The sequence below is a fragment of the Macrobrachium rosenbergii genome, chromosome 51 (assembly GCF_040412425.1).
Source record: "Macrobrachium rosenbergii isolate ZJJX-2024 chromosome 51, ASM4041242v1, whole genome shotgun sequence".
In the NCBI taxonomy this organism is placed as follows: domain Eukaryota; kingdom Metazoa; phylum Arthropoda; class Malacostraca; order Decapoda; family Palaemonidae; genus Macrobrachium; species Macrobrachium rosenbergii.
This window is the reverse complement of record NC_089791.1, coordinates 52,612,156-52,635,382: the sequence shown is the minus strand read 5'-3', so window position 1 is coordinate 52,635,382 and position 23,227 is coordinate 52,612,156. Positions and strand designations below refer to the sequence as shown.

Genomic DNA, 23,227 nt, shown 5'->3' with positions numbered 1-23,227 from the left:
TGCTTCGTTGGGGAAGAGTGTTTAGCGAATGTTAAATTGAAAGATAATTATACATTTACTTTGTGCGTGGTTTAAAGTGATTCTCTGATCTCTCTTAACAAAACACTAGTTGATTTTATGTATACTGTCACAAACATGCTCACACGTAGACGAAAGTATAAACGAGTAATTGTAATAACCACAGTGCCCTCTTAGCTTTTCGAATTCTTCACAATTTTCGGACGCGCTTGTCACTACAAAGCCTTAGATCCAAATTCAGTATGAAGTAATTCTGATGTCCTTAGCGGGATTCGAACGCGCATCCGGATTATCAGAACGAGGTCACGTTGCCGACCTGACCACGAGGAGTATTTGTCTTAACGCTTTTTAAGGATAGGCCGTCGAGACCCATTTTGTAATGTTTTGAATTGCAGGTGTTGCGTAAGATACAATCAGGTCGTCACGTTACGAAATCTCACTTTGTTTCCGCGAAGTATAATAGTTCCAAGGTCTTGATCCTTTTTATACTCGTGAACTCTTGTCTCGGTTTTCTGTGGAAAGATGTGTGATGCGTAAATAATAATAATAATAATACGAAAGTGTACCAGGATTTTGAGGGATTGTTGATATGGAAAGGAATAATAATAGTAATATGAATTTGTAAAAGGTTTTAGAGAGATGGTGATCTGGGAAGCAAATAATAATAATAATAATAATAATAATAATAATAATAATAATAATAATAATAATATCGGTAATGAGGAAAGGAAACCCACTTATTACGAGTGGCACCCGCCAATGTTTTTGTCCTTGAAGAGATGCACTACATTTGTTTGCGTGTGCATTTGTGTGTGTGTGTGTATATATATATATGTTTAGTGTACCTGAGGTAGCAGGAATTCCTAACAGTAACTGGATTAAACATCTGTGAGATGTGTTTTAGAATCCTGAAAAAAAGGGTTTGTTCGTCACAGCTTATAAAACATTCCCTCTTTGCATGTTCAAGGCATAAAGAGATCGAATTAGCATCTGTAAAACTGATATATTTTGCAGTATTTATAATAATTTTATTACGAAGTCATTGGCAATGAATACGATGATCGGAGTCAATCGATAACCCGAAAAACATCGCCTGCTTTAAGCAAAGGCAAAGTCAGGTTGAGTCATTCTGCTGTTTTCAGACTAAGCGAGTGAGTTCTTTGCAGTTCTAAAGCAAGTTTCATCTTCGAATAACAAACATAATTTTTTCTTGCGGGCATTACATAGATTCAAGCAAAATCGAATAGTAAAATGTAATTTTTAATTCATCGATTTTTTAGCGCAATTGCGAATACGGTTTTACGAAGGAGTTTCTTACATTACATCAGTGATGTTTATATTAGCTTAACGAGCGATGGAACAAAGTACTATCGGATGTCCGTCAAAAAAAAATGAATGTCACACAGGCTTCATCGTTTGACTAATCAAGAAATGACATTGTTTCAACTGTTACGTAATTCATTCAAATGGGGCAAAACTTCCAAAATTTACAGAGTCTTGATATAGGCCCAAATGTCCTGAGCACCAAAAATCCCACATTGAACTATATTTCCATTTTTGGCGAGTTTTTTTCTTGAGCATTTTCACCCTATAAAACCCTATAAAACCTCACATAAATTGGACAAAGCCTCCATTCATCAGATGAATGAACTTTATTCATTCTTCCATATATCAAGCAATTAGGATTTACTTAAGTATTGTAACCTATCGCTTGTCAAGCAAAAAATGTAAAATTTCAATACTTCCTTTGCAAGCAGATGTATTCCATCATTCCACAAATTAAGTAATATTCCAATATTCCCAGACTTTTCACTTAGCCAACGAGCCTGCTACATACGTTATTCCATTCCAGTTTCGTTATGAAAACATAAAAGTTAATTCCAACCATTCCAAATAGTAAGATATATTCCAGTATTCCAAGACCTTTCACCTACATGACAAGTCTGTCAAGAAATATATCACTCCATTCCAGTCTTCTAATGAAACCATATAAGCTTATTCCACCGTTCCGAGTACTTTACTTATGAAACAAATGCGCAGCTGGGGGGAGGGGGTTTCGGGAGGGAGAGCTAGAGAGAATGGAATTAATCAGAAGGCCCAAAAATTAATTAATTCTACCCAACTTTTACGAATAACACACCCGGAAGTAATGGGTCCTCGGAAGGTATGATTGAGAGAGAGAGAGAAAAAAAGAGAGAGGAGTTCAGCTAAAACAAAACATGGATGAAGTAGTGTTCTGAGATTATAAAGAAAGAAAAATTAGCCTATGTGTAAGAAAACAGAATAGATCAGTTGCCAGTTAGTGATTACAAACTGAATTTAATCTTTTCAAATGTGCTAATATTTATGGCGTAAATCCCTCAAGGTAGTGCCTTCGGATTAGGCTTTAGATTTATATAATGTAAACTACAAGTGGAAGTAGTCTGTAGTTCCACTCACTGCCAGCGTTGGAATTCCTTTAGAGGAGAACGATGCATGAGTATATCCCTCAAATTAGAATAGGCATAAGGCGACTGCGCATGCCCCGTAGGGGGCTAGGGCCGTCAGTTTACCTCCTCTGGTGCACTGTAGGAATTACTTGAGGTTCTTTTCGGCGTCCCTTCGGTCCCTATCCGTTTATATTCTCTTTCTTCCATCTTAATCACAACCCTCTCCTAACAGTTGTTTCATGGTGGTACTGCGAAGTGTTCCTCCCGGTACACCCTTCAAACCTTTTTACTCTCAATTTCTCTTTAAACGCTAAATAATCTCAAAGGTCCCAGCGCTTGGCCTTTGGCCTAAATTTTATATTCCAATCCAATCCAATAAGGCGACTTGTGTGTTTTACACACGCGCGTGTGTAAGAGGTTTGAGAGTACACCACTAGGGGAAAACAAGAACGCCCCATTGACATCTACCGCAAGGGCCCAAGATGCTCTCGAAATATTTGAAGAGAGATGATGAAACGCGAATTAAGTGGAGAGTCACACACACACACACACACACACACTGGCGAGAGCAAATGAAAAGGACGACTTCTTCACGAGGAACATGGACGAGGGTCGAGAGTGAGGGGGGCGGGGGTTGAAACCCTTCGTCGAGAGGAAAAGGAGGAGGAGGAGATAGAGAGTAAAGGAAAAGAGAAAACGTGAAATAGGTGAGGGGGAGAGAAATTTCTTGATAACAGGCGGAAAGAAGAAACTGTGGGCACAGCGACATAGAAAGAAGACGAGTGGGCGACATTGATATGGAAGGAAGGCGAATAAACATTAAAAAAAGATGAAAGCATTAACAGTGAGTAGGACCGGGAGAAGATTCAGGTGATTATAAAAAAAAAAAAAGATAAAAAAAGAAAACGAATCTGAAGGGAAAGGAAAGGAAAGTGGGAAGGACAGGTAGAAGTTGGAAGCATGTACAGTAGATGTAGAGGTGTCAGGGGCTGGGGAATGGAGGGGGGAGATGCTGAGGACACCCTACTAGTAGATTTTAATGAAGACGCATTCTAATGGAATGGGCGCCTCTACCGGAAGAGTGAGAGTGGGGAGGGAGGGTTGAAGTTGGGGGAGAGGGAGAAGGGTCCCTTAACCAGAAATCTTCACTTGGACCTTCAATTAGTCGAGGAATATTGGAGAGGGCTTCCCCATACCTGAAAAACCTATTAGAGGCACGATTTATTTAACGTCACGAACTGGGGGGGGGTTTTTCCCCTCCTCTTCAAAATAACACTGTTAATTACTCCCGTCTTGAAAAAAAACATTCACCCGTTGGCATTAATTTCCTTTTAGAAGTTGACTTTGAACAAAGTATATGGTTGCTATCCGAACGGAAAAAACTCGCTACTGACTGCAACAAAAGGTTAAGTGACCTCAGTATCGTATTCGTTGACATGACCCGATTACATTTGCATATCAATGTGTACCCCGTAGGGGGCAGTGCCATCAGTGTACCTCACGCGGCACACTACAGGCATTACTTAAGGTTCTTTGCAGTGTTCCTTCGGCCCTTACTTTCCACCTTCTAACAATTATTTCATAGTGCAACTGCGAGGTTTTCTTCCTGTTACAGCTATAAAACCCTTCTTACTGTCAATTTCCTTTTCATTCCTGAATGCCCTTATCATAGTCCCAGCGCTTGTTTGGCCTTTGGCGTAAATTTTATATTCCATTCATATTCGCAGCAGCATAAGATGGATTTATATTCTTTTATCTTCGAGGAACTTAGCTGAAAAGTCAAAGTCCTTCTCTGGTTATGTCGCCCATCCATGGAAGCCATGTTTAATGAAGAAACAATTTTGTATGACACTTCAAGGCTTATTTCTGCCCTTAACCTCCTTTTCCTCGGCCTACTACTACTACTGTTGCTACAGTAAAACCAAAATGACTAAGAACATGACTGCCATTAGTTACGTTGCCTAACTTCTTCCCGACTTAAAATCATCCGACTACAGTTAATGTGCATCTCTCAATTCGGGATTCTTTAATCCGGTCATAAAATCTTACTTATCCCTCCCATAGGCTTTCCAGAAGGAAGAGACCGTTCCGGGACAAGGCCGCCTTGATTTACAGTCTTTGAGGAGCCAATAAGTTTTGTTGCTGTTGTTGTTGTCATCACATTGTATCATTTATTTTCATCAGTTAGTCTGGGCTAGATATTGGGCATCTGTGTAATTCATTTAGATTGGAAACTAAATTATAAGTCTTCATTTATTGCTGCTTTTTTTTTTTTTTAACTGTAAATCATCCTTTACCCGTCATCAAATCTCAGTTCTTTCGTTGATTTTACGTCTTCAGTGTTGGAAACGCAGAACAATAGTGTCAAGGTGTTTACCTTTTTTGAGCTGGTATAGGGAAGATATGGCAGCATTTTTGCAACATCCACAGTAGATTACAGCCCAACTTAGGTCAAGGGTTTATGAATCGAATCTGGGAAAAGCGGCAACGCCGAAAACGTACTGCATGTTCGAAGTCACTACTAGTACTACTACTACACTAACCGGTTTTATTGATAAATTGTAAGGAAGGTAGTCACAAACGGAGAAAAGGTATGCGCGGCACCCGTGCGATAATCGGATTTGTAAAAGTTGACCTCTCATTAATGAGGGTAGGACCAACCTACGAGCACCTGTCAGGTGTGAGTATTTGGCTTCCAACCGTTTGTATGTTCGCTGTACTGTCTCGCTAGTGTATATAAGTTGTGAGTTCTATCACTTTATATCAGTCCTCTGAAGGTGGCTTTGCGATAAAAAGTCGACACAGGTTAGGACTTTTCCCTGTGGTGTTTGACATATAAATCACGCGTCAGTTATCATAATCACACACACACACACACACACACACACACACACACACACACACACACACACACATATATATATATATATATATATATATATATGTATGTATATTTTATAAAATATGCAGTTACCGAGGTACTATAAATTCAGTAAATGCAGTCATGTTCTCTCTCTCTCTCTCTCTCTCTCTCTCTCTCTCTCTCTCTCTCTCTCTCTCTCTCTCTCTCTCTCTCTCTCTCTCCTTTGTAGCGACTTTTGTGACCTCTTATGTTACCGCTGTACCCATTTTATTAAAATGTCTTTCCCGGACTAACCTTCATTTCCACTGGAAGTTTTTTTTTATTAATATTTTTTCATTCCGTTTGGATGCGGTTTTATATATCGTTCTGGAGAGCATAACCACAGCTGAGGTCTAAAATATATATATTTTTTTTTTTAAATAGAAATTGTATCTTGTTCCTATTTTATTCATGAATATCATTGGTAGTTTTGTCTGCTTAAGATCTTGCGATTGTTATACTTATAATTCTTAATAATAGTTTGTGCCGTATTTATAATCCTGAGGCCTATTATTTATTTCACCTGTCCTCATACTTGTCGTTTATCCTTCTTATTAATTGTTTTTTTACCATCTGTCTTCATGATTATCGTTATAAGTTTTTTTTTTTATTTATCAGTCATCTGCCCTCATACTTATCATTTGTCAGTCTTACTAATTGTTTGTATTACCATCAGTCTTCATAGTTAGACTTCATAATTGCCGTGATTTATCAATCTTCACAGCTGTTTTTATTTTTATATCTGCTGTCACTCGTGACAAGCGGAAGTTGTTGGTATGACGGAAAACAGGAAAGGTTTTTAACGGAGCAGAAATAAGTTACGGTAAACATTTAGGCTATTCCCATCCGCTTAGATCGAGTATTACAGCTAAAAGGGCGAGGTCGGTAACTTAACAAAAAATAAGTGTCTGGGAATATTTATTCGGCAGCGTCTGGTTAATTATTCGACGGTGTCTGGTTAATTATTCGACAGTGTCTGATTATTTATTCGACATTGTCTGGTTATTTATTTGACATTGTCTGGTTATTTATTCGACATTGTCTGGTTATTCATTCGACAGCCTGGTTGTTTATTCGACAGTCTGGTTATTTATTCGACAGTGTCTGGTTAATTAATCGATGGTGTCTGGTTCTTTATTTGGCAGCGTCTGGTTATTCAATCGACAGCTTGTTACTTTTATTGGATAACGTTTGGTTATGTATTCGACAGATTGTGATTTTTATTCAGTTATGTCTGCTTATTTATTCGACAGCGTCTGTTTGTTTATTTGTCTTTATTTTGACAACTGGTCATTAGCCTTTATTGATTTGACAGCTGGTTATTCGTCGTTAACAACTGGCTATATGTCTTTATTGATTTGACAGCTGGTTATTGTCTTCATTTATTTAACAACTGGTTATTTGTCTTTATTGATTTGACAGCTGGTTATTTGTCTTTAACAACTGGCTGTTTGTCTTTATTGATTTGACAGCTGGTTATTGTCTTCATTTATTTAACAACTGGTTATTTGTCTTTATTGATTTGACAGCTGGTTATTTGTCTTTATTGATTTGACAGCTGGTCATTTGTCTTGTTTGTTTAACAACTGGATATTTGTTTTCATTTATTTAACAACTGGTTATTTGTCTCTATTGATTTGACAGCTTATTTGTCTTTATTTATTTAACAGCTCGTTATTTGTCTAACATCGTCTGGTTATTCATTGGACACCGTCTGATAGAAACCCCAATTGGCAATAAGAACAACGTGAATATTTCTTCGGTTAAGAAGCAAGCGTCTTTATTTTTCCCCCTTGAACTCGAGGTACTTCGATAAACGTCTTTTTGTTTATTCGACAGCATTTGGTAGTATTCGATATCTTCTGGTTATTTAATCGACAGTGTCTTGTTGTTTATTCGACAGCGTCTGATAGAAACCACAGTTAGGAAAAAAATTACGTTTACTAAACAAAATCGCATTTTGTTCCTCCCTTTGAACTCGAGGTACTTCGATAAAGGTCTGGTTATGTATTCGACAGCGTGTGGTTTTAATTCGATGACGTTGGGTTATTTATTCGACAGCTTTTAGTAGAAACTACAATAAGGAAGAAAATACGTGAACCTTTCTTCGGTTCATAAGCAAACGTCGTTTTTTCTTACAGTTTAACTGTAGGTACTTCGATAATGACTGGTTATTTATTCGACGTGTGGTATTATCGGATAATTTCTGGTTGTTTATTCGACGTGTGGCATTATCTGATAATTTCTGGTTATGTATTCGACAGCGCCTGGTAAAAACCAGAGTTCGTAGTAGAAACAACGTGAATATTTCTTCGTTTAATAAGCCAACATCTTATTTGTTTCCCTCTCTGAACTCGAGGCACTTCATAATAATTCGAGCAGCGAAGACACTTTCCCCAATGAACTGTACTAAATAACGTCAGGAGACCGAGAGCAATCAATACTGCCCCGCAAGGAAAATGTAACTACAGAGTGTGTACAGGCTGCTGCTACTGCCCTCAGCCAAATACTTGAAATCTTTATGGATGCGATCTCTCTCTCTCTCTCTCTCTCTCTCTCTCTCTCTCTCTCTCTCTCTCTCTCTCTCTCTCTCTCCATACTGTGAAAAGGACGACATTGTGAGAGAATATACAGTATGTGTGTGTGTGTATATATATATATATATATGTATGTATGTATTTATGTGTGTGTATATATATATATATATATATATATATATATATATATATATATATATAATATATATATATATATATATATTGCTACTATTACTAGTCATCCTACCCAGGAGTAAATATAAGATTGTAACCCCTTCCTTCCAGTCTAACTCTCCTTCCCACCCCCCACATCTTAAGAACTCTCACATTCCTTGATTATATAGGAGTCTGGTCACCCCTTTCTTTTTCTCCCCATTCCCTTAATTTTTCCAGTCTTTTGTTTGTTGTGCTTTCCCTCCCCTCCTCCTTCCCTCCCTTCCCCTCTTCTCTCTGCTGCTCCCTTGGAGAGAGAGAGAGAGAGAGAGAGAGAGAGAGAGAGAGAGAGAGAGAGAGAGAGAGAGAGAGAGAGAAGGCGGCATTTGGACACACACAAGGCCGGTAGGGGATTTCCCCTTTAAAGGCTGTTTGTCCCGCGTATACAACTTTGATAACTTGGCATATCAAAAGGAGCGCGGTTCTTCTGACAGTCAGCTCCCGGTTATAAGTGATGCTGCTGAAATCTGTTTTGCTGGTTATATGTAATGGTACTCTTGATGGGGCTACTGCTCGGCCCCTCCTACTAATCGCGCTTGATAAGTCTTCTTCGTGTAAGCTTCTCTCAAGAGAGAGAGAGAGAGAGAGAGAGAGAATATATTATCTTCCTAACACTTACCTCACTCACTCACGAGAGAGAGAGAGAGAGAGAGATTTTATTATTTTCCTAACCTTACCTTGAGAGAGAGAGGATTTTATTATTTTCCTAACTTTACCTTGCGAGAGAGAGAGAGCGCGATTATCTTCCTAACCTTACCTAATTCGCGAGGGAGAGAGAGAGAGGATATTATTTTCCTAACCTTACCTTGAGGGAGAGAGGATTTTATTATTTTTCTAATCTTACCTTGAGAGAGAGAGAGAGAGAGAGAGAGACCATTTAAGTACCCGCGTCTGATATGCGACTGGTTGTGGATCGTTCACAATGATTTTAATGCCACCAAATTGTTGTTAGTCATTCCCTTTTGCATATTTCATCAAATATATAGCAGTATTGCTGGTGATTCTCTCTCTCTCTCTCTCTCTCTCTCTCTCTCTCTCTCTCTCTCTCTCTCTCTCTCTCTCTCTCTCTCATGAGGGAAGATTATGGAGATGATACTCTCTCTCTCTCTCTCTCTCTCTCTCTCTCTCTCTCTCTCTCTCTCTCTCATAAGTGAGGCAATGATAGGAAGCAGGTCATATCTCCCGAATGCTGGTAAGGTGGGAAAGGCTGACCTGACTGGTGTTACTAGGTGATTGTGAGATCTCGTTTGACTTAACTGACGCCATAATTTATTTAGATTATTAACCTATGACTTTTCCATGATTTTATTTATTTATTTTTTTTATGTACAGTCTCTTCCCTGCTCGAAATCTCTCCCTACTTCTTTCCCTGTCTCTTTCCTGCTCGAAATCTCTCCCTACTTCTTTCCCTGTCTCTTTCCTGCTCGAAATCTCTCCCTACTTCTTTCCCTGTCTCTCTCCTGCTCGAAATCTCTCCCTACTTCTTTCCCTGTCTCTTTCCTGCTCGAAATCTCTCCCTACTTCTTTCCCTGTCCCTTTCCTGCTCGAAATCTCTCCCAACTTCTTTCCCTGTCCCTTTCGTACTAGAAATCTCTCCCTACTTCTTTCCTTTTCTCTTTCCTGCTACAAATCTCTCCCACTTTTTTCCCTGTCTCTTTCCTGCTAGAAATCTCTCGCTGTGTCTTTCCTTGTCTCTTTCTCGCTAGAAATCTCTCCCTACTTCTTTCCCTGTCTTTCCTACTAGAAATTTCTCCCTACGGCTGTCCTTATCTCTTTCCTGCTTGAAATCTCTCCCTATATTTTTCCTTGTCTCTTTCCTGTTAGAAATCTCTCCCTACGTCTTTCCTTGTCTCTTTCCTGCTAGAAGTCTCTCCCTACTTCTTTCCCTGTCTCGTTCCTGCCAGAAATCTATCCCTACGTCTTTCCCTGTCTCTTTCCTGCTTGAAATCTCTCCCTACTTTCCCTGTCTCTTTCCTGCTAGAAATCTGTTCATACTTCTTTCTTGCTTGAAATCTCTCCCTACTTCTTCCCCTGTCTCTTTCCTACCAGAAATCTCCCCCTACTTCTTTCCCTATCTCTTTCCCACCAGAAATCTCTCCCTACTTCTTTCGCTGTCGCTTTCCTTCTAGAAATCTCTCCATACTTCTTTCTTTCTAGAATCTCTCCCTGCTTCTTTCTCTCTTTTCTGCTAGACATCTCTCCCTACTTCTTTCCTTGTCTTTTTCCTATTAGAAATCTCTTCCTACTTCTTTCCTTGTCTTTTTCCTGCTAGAAATCTCTCCCTACTTCTTTCCTTGTCTTTTTCCAGCCAGAAATCTCTCCCTACTTCTTTCCTTGTCTTTTTCCTGCTAGAAATATCTCTCTACTTCTTTCCTTATTTTTTTACTGCTAGAAATCTCTCCCAACGTCTTTCCATGTCTCTTTCCTGTTTGAAATCTCTCCCAACTTTCTCTACCTACTTTCATTTTCTCTTTCCTGCTGGAAATCTCTCCCCACTTCTTTCCCTCTCTCTTTCCTGCTAGAAATCTATTCCTACTTCTTTCCTTTTCTCTTTCCTGTTTGAAATCCCTTCGTACTTCTTTCCTTGTCTCTTTCCCGCTAGAAATCTCTCCCTACTTCTCTTCCTGCCTCTTTCCTACTAGAAATCTCTCCCTACTTCTTTCCCTGTCTCTTTCCTGCAAGAAATATCTCCCTACATCTTTCCTGCTATAAATATCTCCCTATTTCTTTCCCTGTCTCTTTCCTACTAGAAATCTCTCCATACTTCTTTCCTGCCAGAAGCTCTCCCTGTTTCTTTCTCTCTTGTCTGCTAGAAATCTCTCCCTACTTCTTTCCTTGTCTTTTTCCTGCTAGAAATCTCTCCCAACATCTTTCTGTGTCTCTTTCCTGCTAGAAAGCTCTCCCTGCTTCTTTCTTTGTCTCTCTCTCCTACTAGAAATCTCTCCTTACTTCTTTCCCTGTCTCTTTCCTACTAGAAATCTCTCCATACTTCTTTCCTTGTCTCTTCCCTGCTAGAAATCTCTCCTTACGTCTTTCTCGTCTCTTTCCTGCTAAGAATCTCTCCCTGTCGCTTTCCTACTAGAAATCTCTCCATACTTCTTTTCTTGTCTCTTTTCCTGCTAGAAATCTCTCCCTAATTCTTTCCTTGACTCTTTCTTACTAGGAATCTCTCCCTACTTCTTTCCTTGTCTCTTTCCTACTAGATATCTCTCCATACTTCTTTCTTTGTCTCTTTCCTGTTAGAAATCTCTCCCAACACCTTTCCTTGTCTCTTTCCTACTAGAAATTTCTCCCTGTATCTTTCCTACTAGAAATCTCTCCCTATTTCTTTCCCTGTCCATTTCCTACTAGAAATCTCTCCATACTTCTTTCCCTGTCCATTTCCTACTAGAAATCTCTCCATACTTCTTTCCCTGTCCCTTTCCTACTAGAAATCTCTCCATACTTCTTTCCCTGTCTCTTTCCTACTAGAAATCTCTCCCTATCCCTTCCCTGTCCCTTTCCTACTAGAAATCTCTCCATACGTCTTTCCCTGTCTCTTTTATGCTAGAAAGCTCTCCCTACTTCTTTCCCTGTCTCTTTCCTGCTTGAAATCTCTCCCAACGTCTTTCCTCGTCTGTTTCCTACTGGAAATCTCTCCCTACTCCCTTTTCCTGTCTCTTTCCTGCTAGAAATGTCTCCCAACGTCTTTCCTTGACTCTTTCCTGCTTGAAATATCTCCCTATTCCTTTCCCTGTCTCTTTCCTGTATGAAATCTCTCCATACTTCTTCCCTTGTCTCTTTCCTACTAGAAATCTCTCCCTACGGCTTTCTTTGTCTCTTTCCGCTTGAAATCTCTCCCTACTTTTTCCCTGTCTGTTTTCTACTAGAAATCTCTCCATACTTCTTTCACTGTCCCTTTCACACTAGAAATCTCTCCCTATTTCTTTCCTTGTTTCTTTCCTGCTAGAAATCTCTCCCTACTTCTTTCCCTGTCTTTCACATAACAAATCTCTCTATACTTCTTTCCCTGTCTCTTTCCTACTAGAAATCTCTCCCTACTTCTTTCCTTGTCTCTTTCATGCTAGAAATCTCTCCCTACTTCTTTCCTTGTCTCTTTCCTGCTTGAAACCTCTCCCAACGTCTTTCATTGTCTCTTTCCTGCTAGAAATCTCTCCCTACTTCTTTCCTTGTCTCTTTCCTGCTTGAAATCTCTCCCAACGTCTTTCATTGTCTCCTGCTAGAAATCTCTCCCTACTTCTTTCCCTGTCTCTTTCTTGCTAGAAATCTCTCCCAATGTCTTTCCTTGTCTCTTTCCAGCTTGAAATCTCTCCCTACTTCTTTCCCTGTCTTTTCTGCCAGAAATCTCTTCATACTTCTTTCCCGTCTCTTTCCTACTAGAAATCTCTCCTTTCCTTGTCTCCTTCTTGCTAGAAATCTGTACCTACGTCTTTCCTTGTCTCTTTCCTGCTTGAAATGTCTCCCAACTTCTTTCCCTGTCTCTTTCCTACTAAAAATGTATTCCTACTTCTTTCCCTCCCGCTTTCCTGCTATAAATCGCTCCCTACTTCTTTCCTTGTCTCTTTCCTACTAGAAATCACCCCCTACGTCTTTCCTTGTCTCTTCCCTGCTTGAAATCACTCGCCAACTTCTTTTCCTGTCTTTCCTACTAGAAATCTCTCCCTACTTTCCCTGTCTCTTTACTACTAGAAATCTCTCCCTATTTCTTTCCTTGTCTCTTTCCTACTAGAAATCTCTCCCTACCTCTTTCCGTCTTGTGCCAATCTCTCTCTTTTTTCAGAAGGCTGTTCTCTGGAAATGTATTCTCGTTTCTGCTTCGTATGCCTCATTTCAATCTTATTTTGAGACGCTTGACTCTCTCTCTCTCTCTCTCTCTCTCTCTCTCTCTCTCTATTTAAGTGACTCAATTTGACTCCAAGCATCGGCAAGGTGTGGGTATGTAGTTGCAGGTTCGTTAGCTGTAGTAGCGTACAACCAGCGCACAGCTACAACAAAAGATTATAGGGGAAAGAGATTTGTTTTACTCCTGTGATACATTTTGTGATGTACTAGACAGCTGTCTCTTGTCCGCAACAGACCTTATGAGTCTGGTACGAACTGCAGTGGGTAATATTTTCGATGATCGTTTCTCCTCTTTGTAGGGACGTTCTGGAAAGAGAATTAGCCTCTCTTGAACGTACGTCATTCTAGCGAACGTTATTTGTTGGAAGAGGTAGTCTGCTTAACGCATCCCTCTGGAAAAACCCCAACTGTATCGTGACGAAGCACCTGACGACCATTTGAAAGAGCGTTTTATTTTACAATTTAATTACACATTTATTTATTTATTTATTTCTTAATTTATCTGTTTTTATTATAATATATCTCCTCTTTCTGTATTTCACATCACCTTCCGGTACTTCTTTCGAATGGACACCATACTCTTTGGAAGCTTGAATTTCAAGTCAGTGGCCCCTGTGGTGGGTTTGTTCCATATGAATAGGGTTCATTTTCTGAATAATAATAATAATAATAATAATAATAATAATAATAATAATAATCTTTGAAAGTATGAATTTCAAGTCTGTGGCCCCTGTGAGCTTGCTCTAATGAATAGGGTCCATCTTCTAAATAATAATAATAATAATAATAATAATAATAATAATAATAATAATAATAATAATATCTCGGCCGAAAGAGACTATCAGCACTTGGCCCCGAATGTACGTTTTCGTAAGTACGAACGTAACATCTCAAAGAACGTCTTTGATTCGACACCGTAATGTGATGACAACGCAATAATATCTCGGAAGAAGAAGAAAATACATTTTATTTTCATTTCATTTTGGTCAATGAGGCGGCGGCAGCAGTAGTTCATTTTTTTATTTCATGGGTGAGGTCAGAGCCTCTGACATTTAAGTCATGGACGAGCGTGGGAAGGAAGCGAATTGAGGAGGAGGAGGAGGAGGAGGGAGATAGATAGATAGCGCGACTGCTCGGGGAGTGAAGAGGAAAAAGAGTTTTAGGGGAAGGGGAAATAGGAGATACACACAGCGCACGAGATGACGATTAAACCAGAGAGAGAGAGAGAGAGAGAGGTTCTTATGGATGACTATAGAAATGATAATTTACCTTGAAAGAAAATTGTTCTAGATGGACAAAATTATTCTGAAACGAGAGGGGGGGCAGAATTAAATGATGACTTTGCAATGAAAAATTAACCCATATGGACGAAACACCTGAAACGAATGAGAGAGAGAGAGAGAGAGAGAGAGAGAGAGAGAGAGAGAGATCACATAAAACGGGAAAAACTCTCTCTCTCTCTCTCTCTCTCTCTCTCTCTCTCTCTCTGAGTAAATGAATCCAGGCAAGTTGTGTCCATAGGCTATTGTAGCACTGCTACTCACACTCTCGGAAGGAGAGAAAATCTGGGCGAGTAAGCGGGAAATAGGGACCATTAGAAGGAAGATTAATGGACGTAGTTATTATAAGTTAAAGTGAAGTTACATCATCAGCAATTTGCGAATGGCACTAACTTTAGATGAGGAGATTATCGATAAACAGTTAGGGAATCCAGATAAAAAGTCCCGAGTTAATTAAAGATTTTCATTTGAGAAACCTTAGGAATGAAAGAAGATTTAGAAGGGGCACAGTTGTGTTATATGTAGGCTGGAAATTAAAAAGTGTATGTTTTCAAACTTTCACTACGTGAAAGAGTAAGGAGGTAAATAGTCACATAGATTGTAATCGTGACAGCGAATCATAAACAGTAGGGTTATTGTGCATCAGTTTTGGTGTCTTTTTTTCCTTGAATATCAAATGTATGATTTTTCTTTTAGAACTTTCAGATTTAACCATCATCAGTTACTATACCGCCATATTTTTCCCAAGTGAGAAAAATTGTTTTAGTATTGTAAGTTTGTCATAATTAAGAAGACTTTTTGTTGGTTTAGCAGTTTTTAATATTGAAACTATTCTTTTTATCTTTCAGGTGTCCTCGAGACAAGGACAGTGGCAGTGTGGGATCATGCAGTCCCCCTCCATCCCCTCTTACCTTGGCACCTTCTCCTGCTGGCCCTCTGGGTACAGCTGACAACGAGGCTCCATCCTCCTCCCACCCCCTGCCCACCACCCTCCAGGAAACCCCGAGTGGTCACCCTGGATTAACACTCACTGGGCTGATGGGTCTTCCACTTAGACCTCTCAGCTCAGTGATAGCGGTGGAAGGGGAGGGGGAGGCGGTTGGGGTGGGCCCACCCGTAGAAGGTGAAATAGATCCAGGAGTGGCTGAGCTCCTGGGGTCAGGTGAAGAGAGAACCGAGGCCATGAGAACATCTCAGCGGTTTTATCTTCGGCTCGTACAGTGGCTGGGACGCAAGAGACGAACTGGGAGGGCACCAAGATCAACTGAACTCCATGCCAAAGTTCACTATGGGCTACGAACTGAAGCCCCACCCCATGACCCAAAGACAGCTCGTAAGAGGTTTGCAGAGTTGATGCGTCGTGCAGCCCGTGGTGGGTCGTGGGAGGAAGGACGCACACTTTTGGTACAACAAGAGAGCGGGTATTCATCTCCTAACATATCAGCACAGCACACACCCACAGCTCACCATCGCATAGTCAATCCCCCGGGATTCAGAAGGTCCCTAGAACTCTCCCCACAGAGAGCCATGCCATCCACTAGACCACGAATGTCCCTCCCTGCAGATCACCTACGACGGACAATAGATGGCCGCTTTTCTGCTCAAGCCATAGAACGTCGACGGAGGTTATCCCGCGGGAAGACAATTAGCCAAGATGAAGGATTCCCTCCAGTACCTTCCCAGACTCTACCGACTCCACAAGAAACAAGTATAGGTGCTCGGACCAGCATAGCTCCTGTGGTCACAAGTGCCCGTAGGATGTCGAGGCCAGGTTCTTCGAGTAGAGAAGAGAGTACGGGTGAAGAGAGTGGATTCGAAGAGGAAGAACCCGTAGAAGTTCGAGTCCCACCTTTAGTCTTAGAGGAAAGGAGAGATTCTGGGTCATCCACAACACAGACGGCAACGATCCACGACCCTCTGGCAGAATGGTCGATCCCAAGGGACCAGTTACTTTTTGGACATGTCCTTCGAAGGGGAACAACAACACATATATATAGGTAATAAATGAAATAAGCTGAGATTGAGATGATATTCGTTCAGATGTTTTCCTAACTTCATGTGTAATCTTTCTGAACAATTTGTGTTGATATTTCTTGGCATGAATGATTCTTTTCAGTATAGTCAGCAACTCTTTATTGGAAACATACCTCATAACACATTAGTGTATTAATTGTTCTTTTCATCTTCACAGGGGCCGTTGGCATGGTGATGTCATGATCCACACCTTCGATGGCTCAGATTCAACAACAGAGAGACGTTTTTGGAATCTAGTTGGGAGCCTTTCCATGATACGTCATGAGAACATAGTGCTCTTCATGGGAGCTTGCATGGTGCCTCCGAACCTGGCCATTGTGACGGGTGTGCGCAGAGGGATGTCACTGTACCAGCATACCACTGCAAGGGGATCTATTCCATATCCTTCTAGGGTCAATATTGCAAGACAGGTAAGGAGAAAGAACGGCAATAGTGTAATTAGTCAGTAAGAGAGCCAGAAGGTGTGTTTATTTTATTCTTATTTTATCCAATATCTCATGACTTTATAATTGATTTTCTCATCTCTGTCACTGCTGGGCAATTAATATTTACCCACCGTATCATAAAGAATAATTTGGACTGTTCATGTCAGCAAAATGTTCCAATATTAGTTACAGTATGTCTACTTTACTTGGGCAATATACACGTTAACCAATTGTAGGTAACAGAACTGTTTTATTGTATAAGAAATGAACACGTACTGAATAGAGTTCATAAAAGATGGAAATGGAGAACTTCAAGTTGGAAACAGTGGTGTTGGACTGATGATTCAGAAGCATTATGTTGAAAACCCTATGAGTGAAGGGAATAAATATGAACCAGAGATTGGTGGCATAAAAGAAAGACCAATAGAGAACATAACAGCTGAAGAGATTAAAAGAACCCTCAGGAAGATGAAAAGGACCAACTGGAATAACAAGGATTTAATAAAAGCTGCCAGATCGGTGGTCACCAGGAGCCTGCTAGAGCCTGAAGAGTGAGGAGAGCCTTACAGTAATTTTATACAAAGGGTAGGTATGCACTGCAGTGTGGAAATTGAAGAGGAATAAGACAGTTCACCCAGAATCTGAGAAAAGTCCTTGCAGGAAATATGAGAAAAGATGAATAAAATTGATAATTTATTTTGGCTTCATGTCTGAAAGATCAACAGCAAGAAGCAGTCTTTATAATGAGGCAATTACAGGTACTGTAAAGCATTGTGGAAAGGGGAAGAGATCATACCACACTTTTTTTCTTGAAAATGCACTCGCCAGAGTAATGTGATATAATTAAATGAGCTGTATGAAAGCGTAAGTTACCAGAAAGACTCCATAGGCTATAGTGAAGACATGAGCTGGTGTATCTAAAAAAAAAAAAGCTTATGGTGATTGGAGAGGAAACAAAGGAAAAAGTACAGTCAGGAAGGTGGTCCATTAGTAACTGTAAAAACGTATGGGGGTGAACCCTGTGCTGTGTATAAATCCTAAGATATGGTGTTACAAGAGGGCGAAAACTGATGATGGGTACATAACCTGTTTACTGCTCTGTTCAATGGAACATAGGCACTCACATGGAAATGGAGATGTTGAAGAGTCACAACCATAGAATGTCAAGATTCAAGGCTGGAGTATGGTAACTAGATTGTATTGCGAATAGGGAATGAGTGGGGGGATGTGGTATTGAGAGGCTAGAAAAAGACTGAGATTTCATATTTAGATGTCTGGATATGTGATGAAAATTGGAAACCATTGTAAAAAAAAAAAAAGGTAGATGCAGGCCTAGACCAGCAGGGTTTCAGGCAGAAAAAGCACAGAACAGAAGAGTATAGAGAACCCATTCAACATTAATCTCATAAAAAAATTATGGTAAAATACTCTGTTTCTGGTAATTATGAAAAGTTTGCCAGTCCTAATTGATGGCTTTGTAGAGATATTTTCCCCACAACTCCATAAAATTTTATACTGTATTAGGGCAATCTTTTTTGTATTTCTCATTGAGGTATTCAGATGATGTTGTCAATACTGCATGAGTTTTCTTTATAAGAGAAAAGGATTTTATGTAGGATTTCAAAATAACCAGATTTTCCTTTTGTCAGATACAGTTTTCTTTAGAAAATTACAACTAGCAGAAATTCTTCAACACCAATTTGTTTCATATGTTTAAATTGATGCTCGTCTTTAAAATTGGTAACAAATTTCATGATCTTTTAAGCAAAACTCTTAAATACTTCAGATTTTGTATACAATATTTAATTTTCCCTTCTTTGTTACAAGTAAAAATTTTAACCATGATCTTGAAATTCCCATTTCTTAGCGTTCTGGATATCTGAAAACCTTCTGTGTATCTGTTTATTACTTGCTTATGGAAAGGTGGTGTTATTGTGCAGTCAGTTTGGCTAAGTATTTTGTTAAGCATAATTTTTATAAAACTTTAGTTCTAAATCTAATTTTCATTTCACCAGGTTGCCCAGGCCATGTCATACCTCCACTCCCGTGGGATAATCCACGGTCGCCTCAACTCGCGTAACGTCTTCTTGGAAGCCAAGATCAAGTTAAGCCTTCTGGATCATAGTATGGCAGAGTCTGGACCATCAGGAGAGCTCACAGGGTGTATGGCTCAGGGACTGCTTACTTACCTGCCTCCTGAGGTGAGTGAGTCCATTTGGAACACCTGTGCGAGCAGATTGTTTTGTGCTCCCACAGAAGAGATAATGTGTTGAAGGCTACACCAATACAGCATTTATCTCTTGTTATTACTGCTTTCATGTCAGTCGTGTAGTTATTGTTTCACACAATATTATTCTTTTTCTTGCAATGCTGGATTGTTTGAACATATCAGTCTATATGCCTTTTATAGATACTCCTAGTACAGTGTACTTGAGCAACTGTTGTAGTAGGTGCAGTAATACCTTTTCTTTTATAATGGAATCATGAGGATTATTAAGTGTAATAATGTTAGTTGAGGAAATGTCTACATGATAGTAATGTGATCACAATCAGGCTCATGTTTGAGCTACTATATGTTGGTATGCATTTGCCTTTGCAAATGTGCTGATATAGAATTGTGCAAAAAGCAAATATTATGGAATAGGAAGTTGAAAGCACTATTTTTTTATAGGAAACTGTAGTGTGAAGTAATGAACTTTAAAAAATACAAGTCTTAATCATTAGCTTTTATCCAGTATCATATTTAAATAGAAAAAAATGTGAACAAAAAAGGTAAAATTCACAACTGGTTCCAGATATCCACAAATTAGGGGGAGTAATATTATATGGAATTTATCTAAGAATAGGAAAAGTTCATTTTGATGATGATAATCAAGTTCTTTTGAAAATGACTTATGAAATGTGTAAACCTTACACATTACGGGCTGAAATAAAAGAGTCGAAAAAGTAGGAATATACTGTACTGTACAATACAAGAAGTAAACAGGATTATTATTATCATACAAGAGACAGTTAATAATAACCTGTTAATTTAAAATATTTTGTCTGATCTTTAATGGAAGCATGCACTCCCACATATGTGGTCACACATGAATACAAATGGTATGATTTCTCTGTTTTAAGGTTTTTAAAAGATAACAAGTATAGTTCTTGCAAAATTACAAGAATTTTTGGAATTTTTATCCAATAAAAGGGACAACATACATATAAATTTTTATGTTGTATAACATGCCCTAAGATAAGGGGTATGTCGTGTCCCTGACAGTAATGATTTTACATCATAATTTCACTGTATGGGTTTTAAGATGGTAACTGGGTTCTTCCCAGTGCCATGTTTCTTGCACACATCACCCTGGATACCCAGTTTTCTTTATTCTGGATACCCATTCAGGTCTGGCAACAAAGAACAGGAGACACACAAACCTATAAATGTATTATCCATTGTGGTTCTACAGTGACTTACGTAATTATGTCAGGGCTGGCTGCAGGATTATTGCGCCTTCACCAGTTCAGGAATACTGCACATACTAACAATAATCACTCCATATGGTCGAAGACTTTCTTTGAAGGAAACATTCCAAAGAAAGTTAACGATGCACTCACCTTTTGGATGTTATGCAACTTAGGGAAGGAGTGAGCATCTGCCCTTTTAATGAGGACCACTAAAATAATTCGCAGCCCATGTAGAGAGAGGGGTTTGTTTGTTAATGAGGAAAACTAAAATAATTCTAGGTAGCCCATGTAGAGAGAGTCCTTCTCTAATATCATCAGTATTTACAGCAGAATTAACAGCCATAAGGTGCAGAAAATAAGACCATTTGGGATCAAGAAGTGCAATTCAATGATCTTCTAGGTAAACCTTGTCTAAAATATACAACAGGAAATTGAGCCAGCTGCAAATTTGTTGGATCCCAGCCCATGTACAGGCAGTCCTTGGTTATCAGCAGACTGGGTTAGTTAAACCCTTAATTTATAGGGTTGGCAAAATGATTGGACAAATTCCAACAGCATGACGAGTTAAAGTGGCATTCTTCTACCCAAATCAAAGCAATGAGGTTATTTTAACCAGATAGGAAAATTGGTCATTTTCACAAACCCAATTTGGGTTATCAGTAACAATCAAACACATCTTGATTGACTGTCCCGCATCATGAGAAAGAAAGACTTATTTACAAAATAAATCGGATATTCTAGGAGAAGGTAATAACTTTTCAATTAATAATATCATTCTCTTCCAGCACGCCGACTCCTTCCCCATCGGCACCGCACGCGATTATTGGTTATCAGCGAGGGGCAACAGCATGCGGTAACCGAAAAGTGGTGCTTTTCGGCGATTTTATTGGGACCAATATGCAATTATCGGTGCCTATAAGCCGAAATCGGCGCATATCGGTGCCGAAAATTGCCGATTTTCGTCGCTAGACAAGTGCCAAAAAAACCAGATCGCTGATAACTGAGCCCGCCGATAACCGGGGACTACCTGTACATGTATTTTATATGAAATACTGAGTTCCTTTCTCAGAAAAGGGATTTTCCCTTTAAAACGGTCCTCATTCTTGGCCAGGAGACAACAGCAAATGGCAACTAGGTGTATGAGTGGTGAAATGTTTGTCCTTGACTAAGAAAGCCCAGTACACTAATCCAAGCTCCTGATGCCAAAGCAGTCAAGAAGACGCTTTTTTCAGCATATGAGTTGTAGTTGTATTTGGCCCATGAATTGAGTGGATGACGTGAGTCCAAGAACCTTCTTCAGGGACCAGGTAATGGGAAACCTTGCAGGAGCTGACCTTTGCAGTGTAAAAGGCTGGAGAATGGAATTAACAATATCTGTTAGAGTAAACTCCTAACTATAAGGCAAGGGTTTTACAATGTTTCCTTGTATGCCATTATTGCTGAAATAGCAAGGCGCTTGACCTCAAAAGATAATCAAATGTAAAACTGTTTTAACAGATTTAAACTGGGCTCTCAGTTTGGGGGCAATCTAACCACATTTCACATAGGGATTGGTATGTTGGATAGATGAAGTCCATAGTCCTGCACTAGGTACTTAGCAATGTTAGGCAAATAATCATCACAGTAGACTAGATTTAAAATTCCACGTGAAGGTCACACCTCAGAAAGGAGGATGTGTCGACGACTTCCCCTCCTTCTGTCTGGGACAGAACAATGGACAGCAGTGGAATCTATTCTATTGCCCGTTGTTGAAGAACGGATAAGGAACCAATGACCATTTGGCTAATTTAGGGCTGCTAAGGAAGCGGTTCCATCGAAACCTAGTAGATTGTTCACAGCTTTTGAAATCTGCGACATTGAAGGAAAAATGTATATCGTCCTCCATTTGTTCCAGTCTTGTAGGAATACATCTCTTGCTATTTCCTGAATGTCCAGGTTCAGAGACATATGCTGGAAGTTGAGGTTGTTGCATGTGGCAAACCAGTTCACTTCCAGATTGTGGAAGCATGTTAGCAATTACAGTATGTACTGACTTGATGTTAGACATTTCAGTCATATTGTCTAGGACAAACAAAATGGGAGTCCCTTTTTGAGATTTCAGTTTACTGAAATGGAAAGATAGCCAATATCCCCAGGAAGCAGGTATGATACTCCCTCTGAGCAGGTAACCATCTTCCCCCCTAACAGACAATCCTCCCAATGGCTTCCCCAACCTGTCGTGGAGACTCCGTATGTACTATCGCTTGTGCAAACGGTGGAGTCAGGTTGGCCTGTTGCCAGAGACCCCTTCCAGGTCCACGGACAGAGTATCTTCCCAATCTCAGATGAAGGTGACCACAAAGCCTTTTCCTAGCATGTAAGAGCCAGACTCTGTTAAATCCCACATTCACATCTCAGGATTAGATCTACCATGGACCCAAACTGTAACAGGCCTAGATTTTGTTCCAGTTGTCATCTGGAAAAGCTGGACTGTGCAAGGAATCTTCTAAGTCCTTCCTTATTCTGGTTTGAGTGCTTTGGAAAGAGACAGCTGGCCGCAAAGAGTAGCCCAACAAAGTCCCAGCCTCAGAAAAGGTCTGCTGGATGTAAAGTGGGGCTTGTTATTAAGAAACCTTTTGGCTGGAGTCCGTCTTCAACCACTCTCAGGTTTCGTCAGCATTCTTCGCTGGTGGCTCCCCAGATTAGCCAGTCATCCAGTAAGGTACAAGTTAAAATCTTCCACTCCTGAGCTGCTATAAAATAGGTACAGCATATATAAATATATATGGAAACAATATGTTTGTTCAAAGTTGATGGGTCAAGGATCACCCTTCGTTTAGAGGAATGTATCTTTCTCTATGGTTCCCTTTTAAAAGGAGGTCTGGTTTTTGGGAAAAACTACTTTAGAGGAGGGGGAGGGTGAGACCATCTCAACTCTAGCCCATTGTGAATTATACTGTGTCCCTCAAGGGGACGAATTCAGCTGCATGTTATGCTGTAGGAGACAACCCCAACCATGCAAGTCGTATGGGGCTCCACCTCTTCCCTTCCTTGTAAGATGCAGTCCAGAAGTTGATTTTTCTTTCTCCTGGTAGGAGTGTCTTGTTTGCTTTGA

General features: G+C 39.8%; 1 protein-coding gene across 3 annotated transcripts in view; it reads left to right on the top strand.

Moving 5' to 3' along the window:
• Positions 1–23,227, top strand: part of LOC136833406 (kinase suppressor of Ras 2-like) — a 94,538-nt gene that overhangs the window by 64,421 nt on the left and 6,890 nt on the right. For all 3 annotated transcript variants that reach the window (XM_067095507.1, XM_067095508.1, XM_067095509.1), the window contains 3 exons: positions 15,070–16,218; positions 16,413–16,665; positions 18,696–18,881. In XM_067095507.1, coding sequence (XP_066951608.1) covers positions 15,070–16,218; positions 16,413–16,665; positions 18,696–18,881 — 1,588 coding nt within the window. The remainder of the gene's footprint in view (positions 1–15,069; positions 16,219–16,412; positions 16,666–18,695; positions 18,882–23,227) is intronic.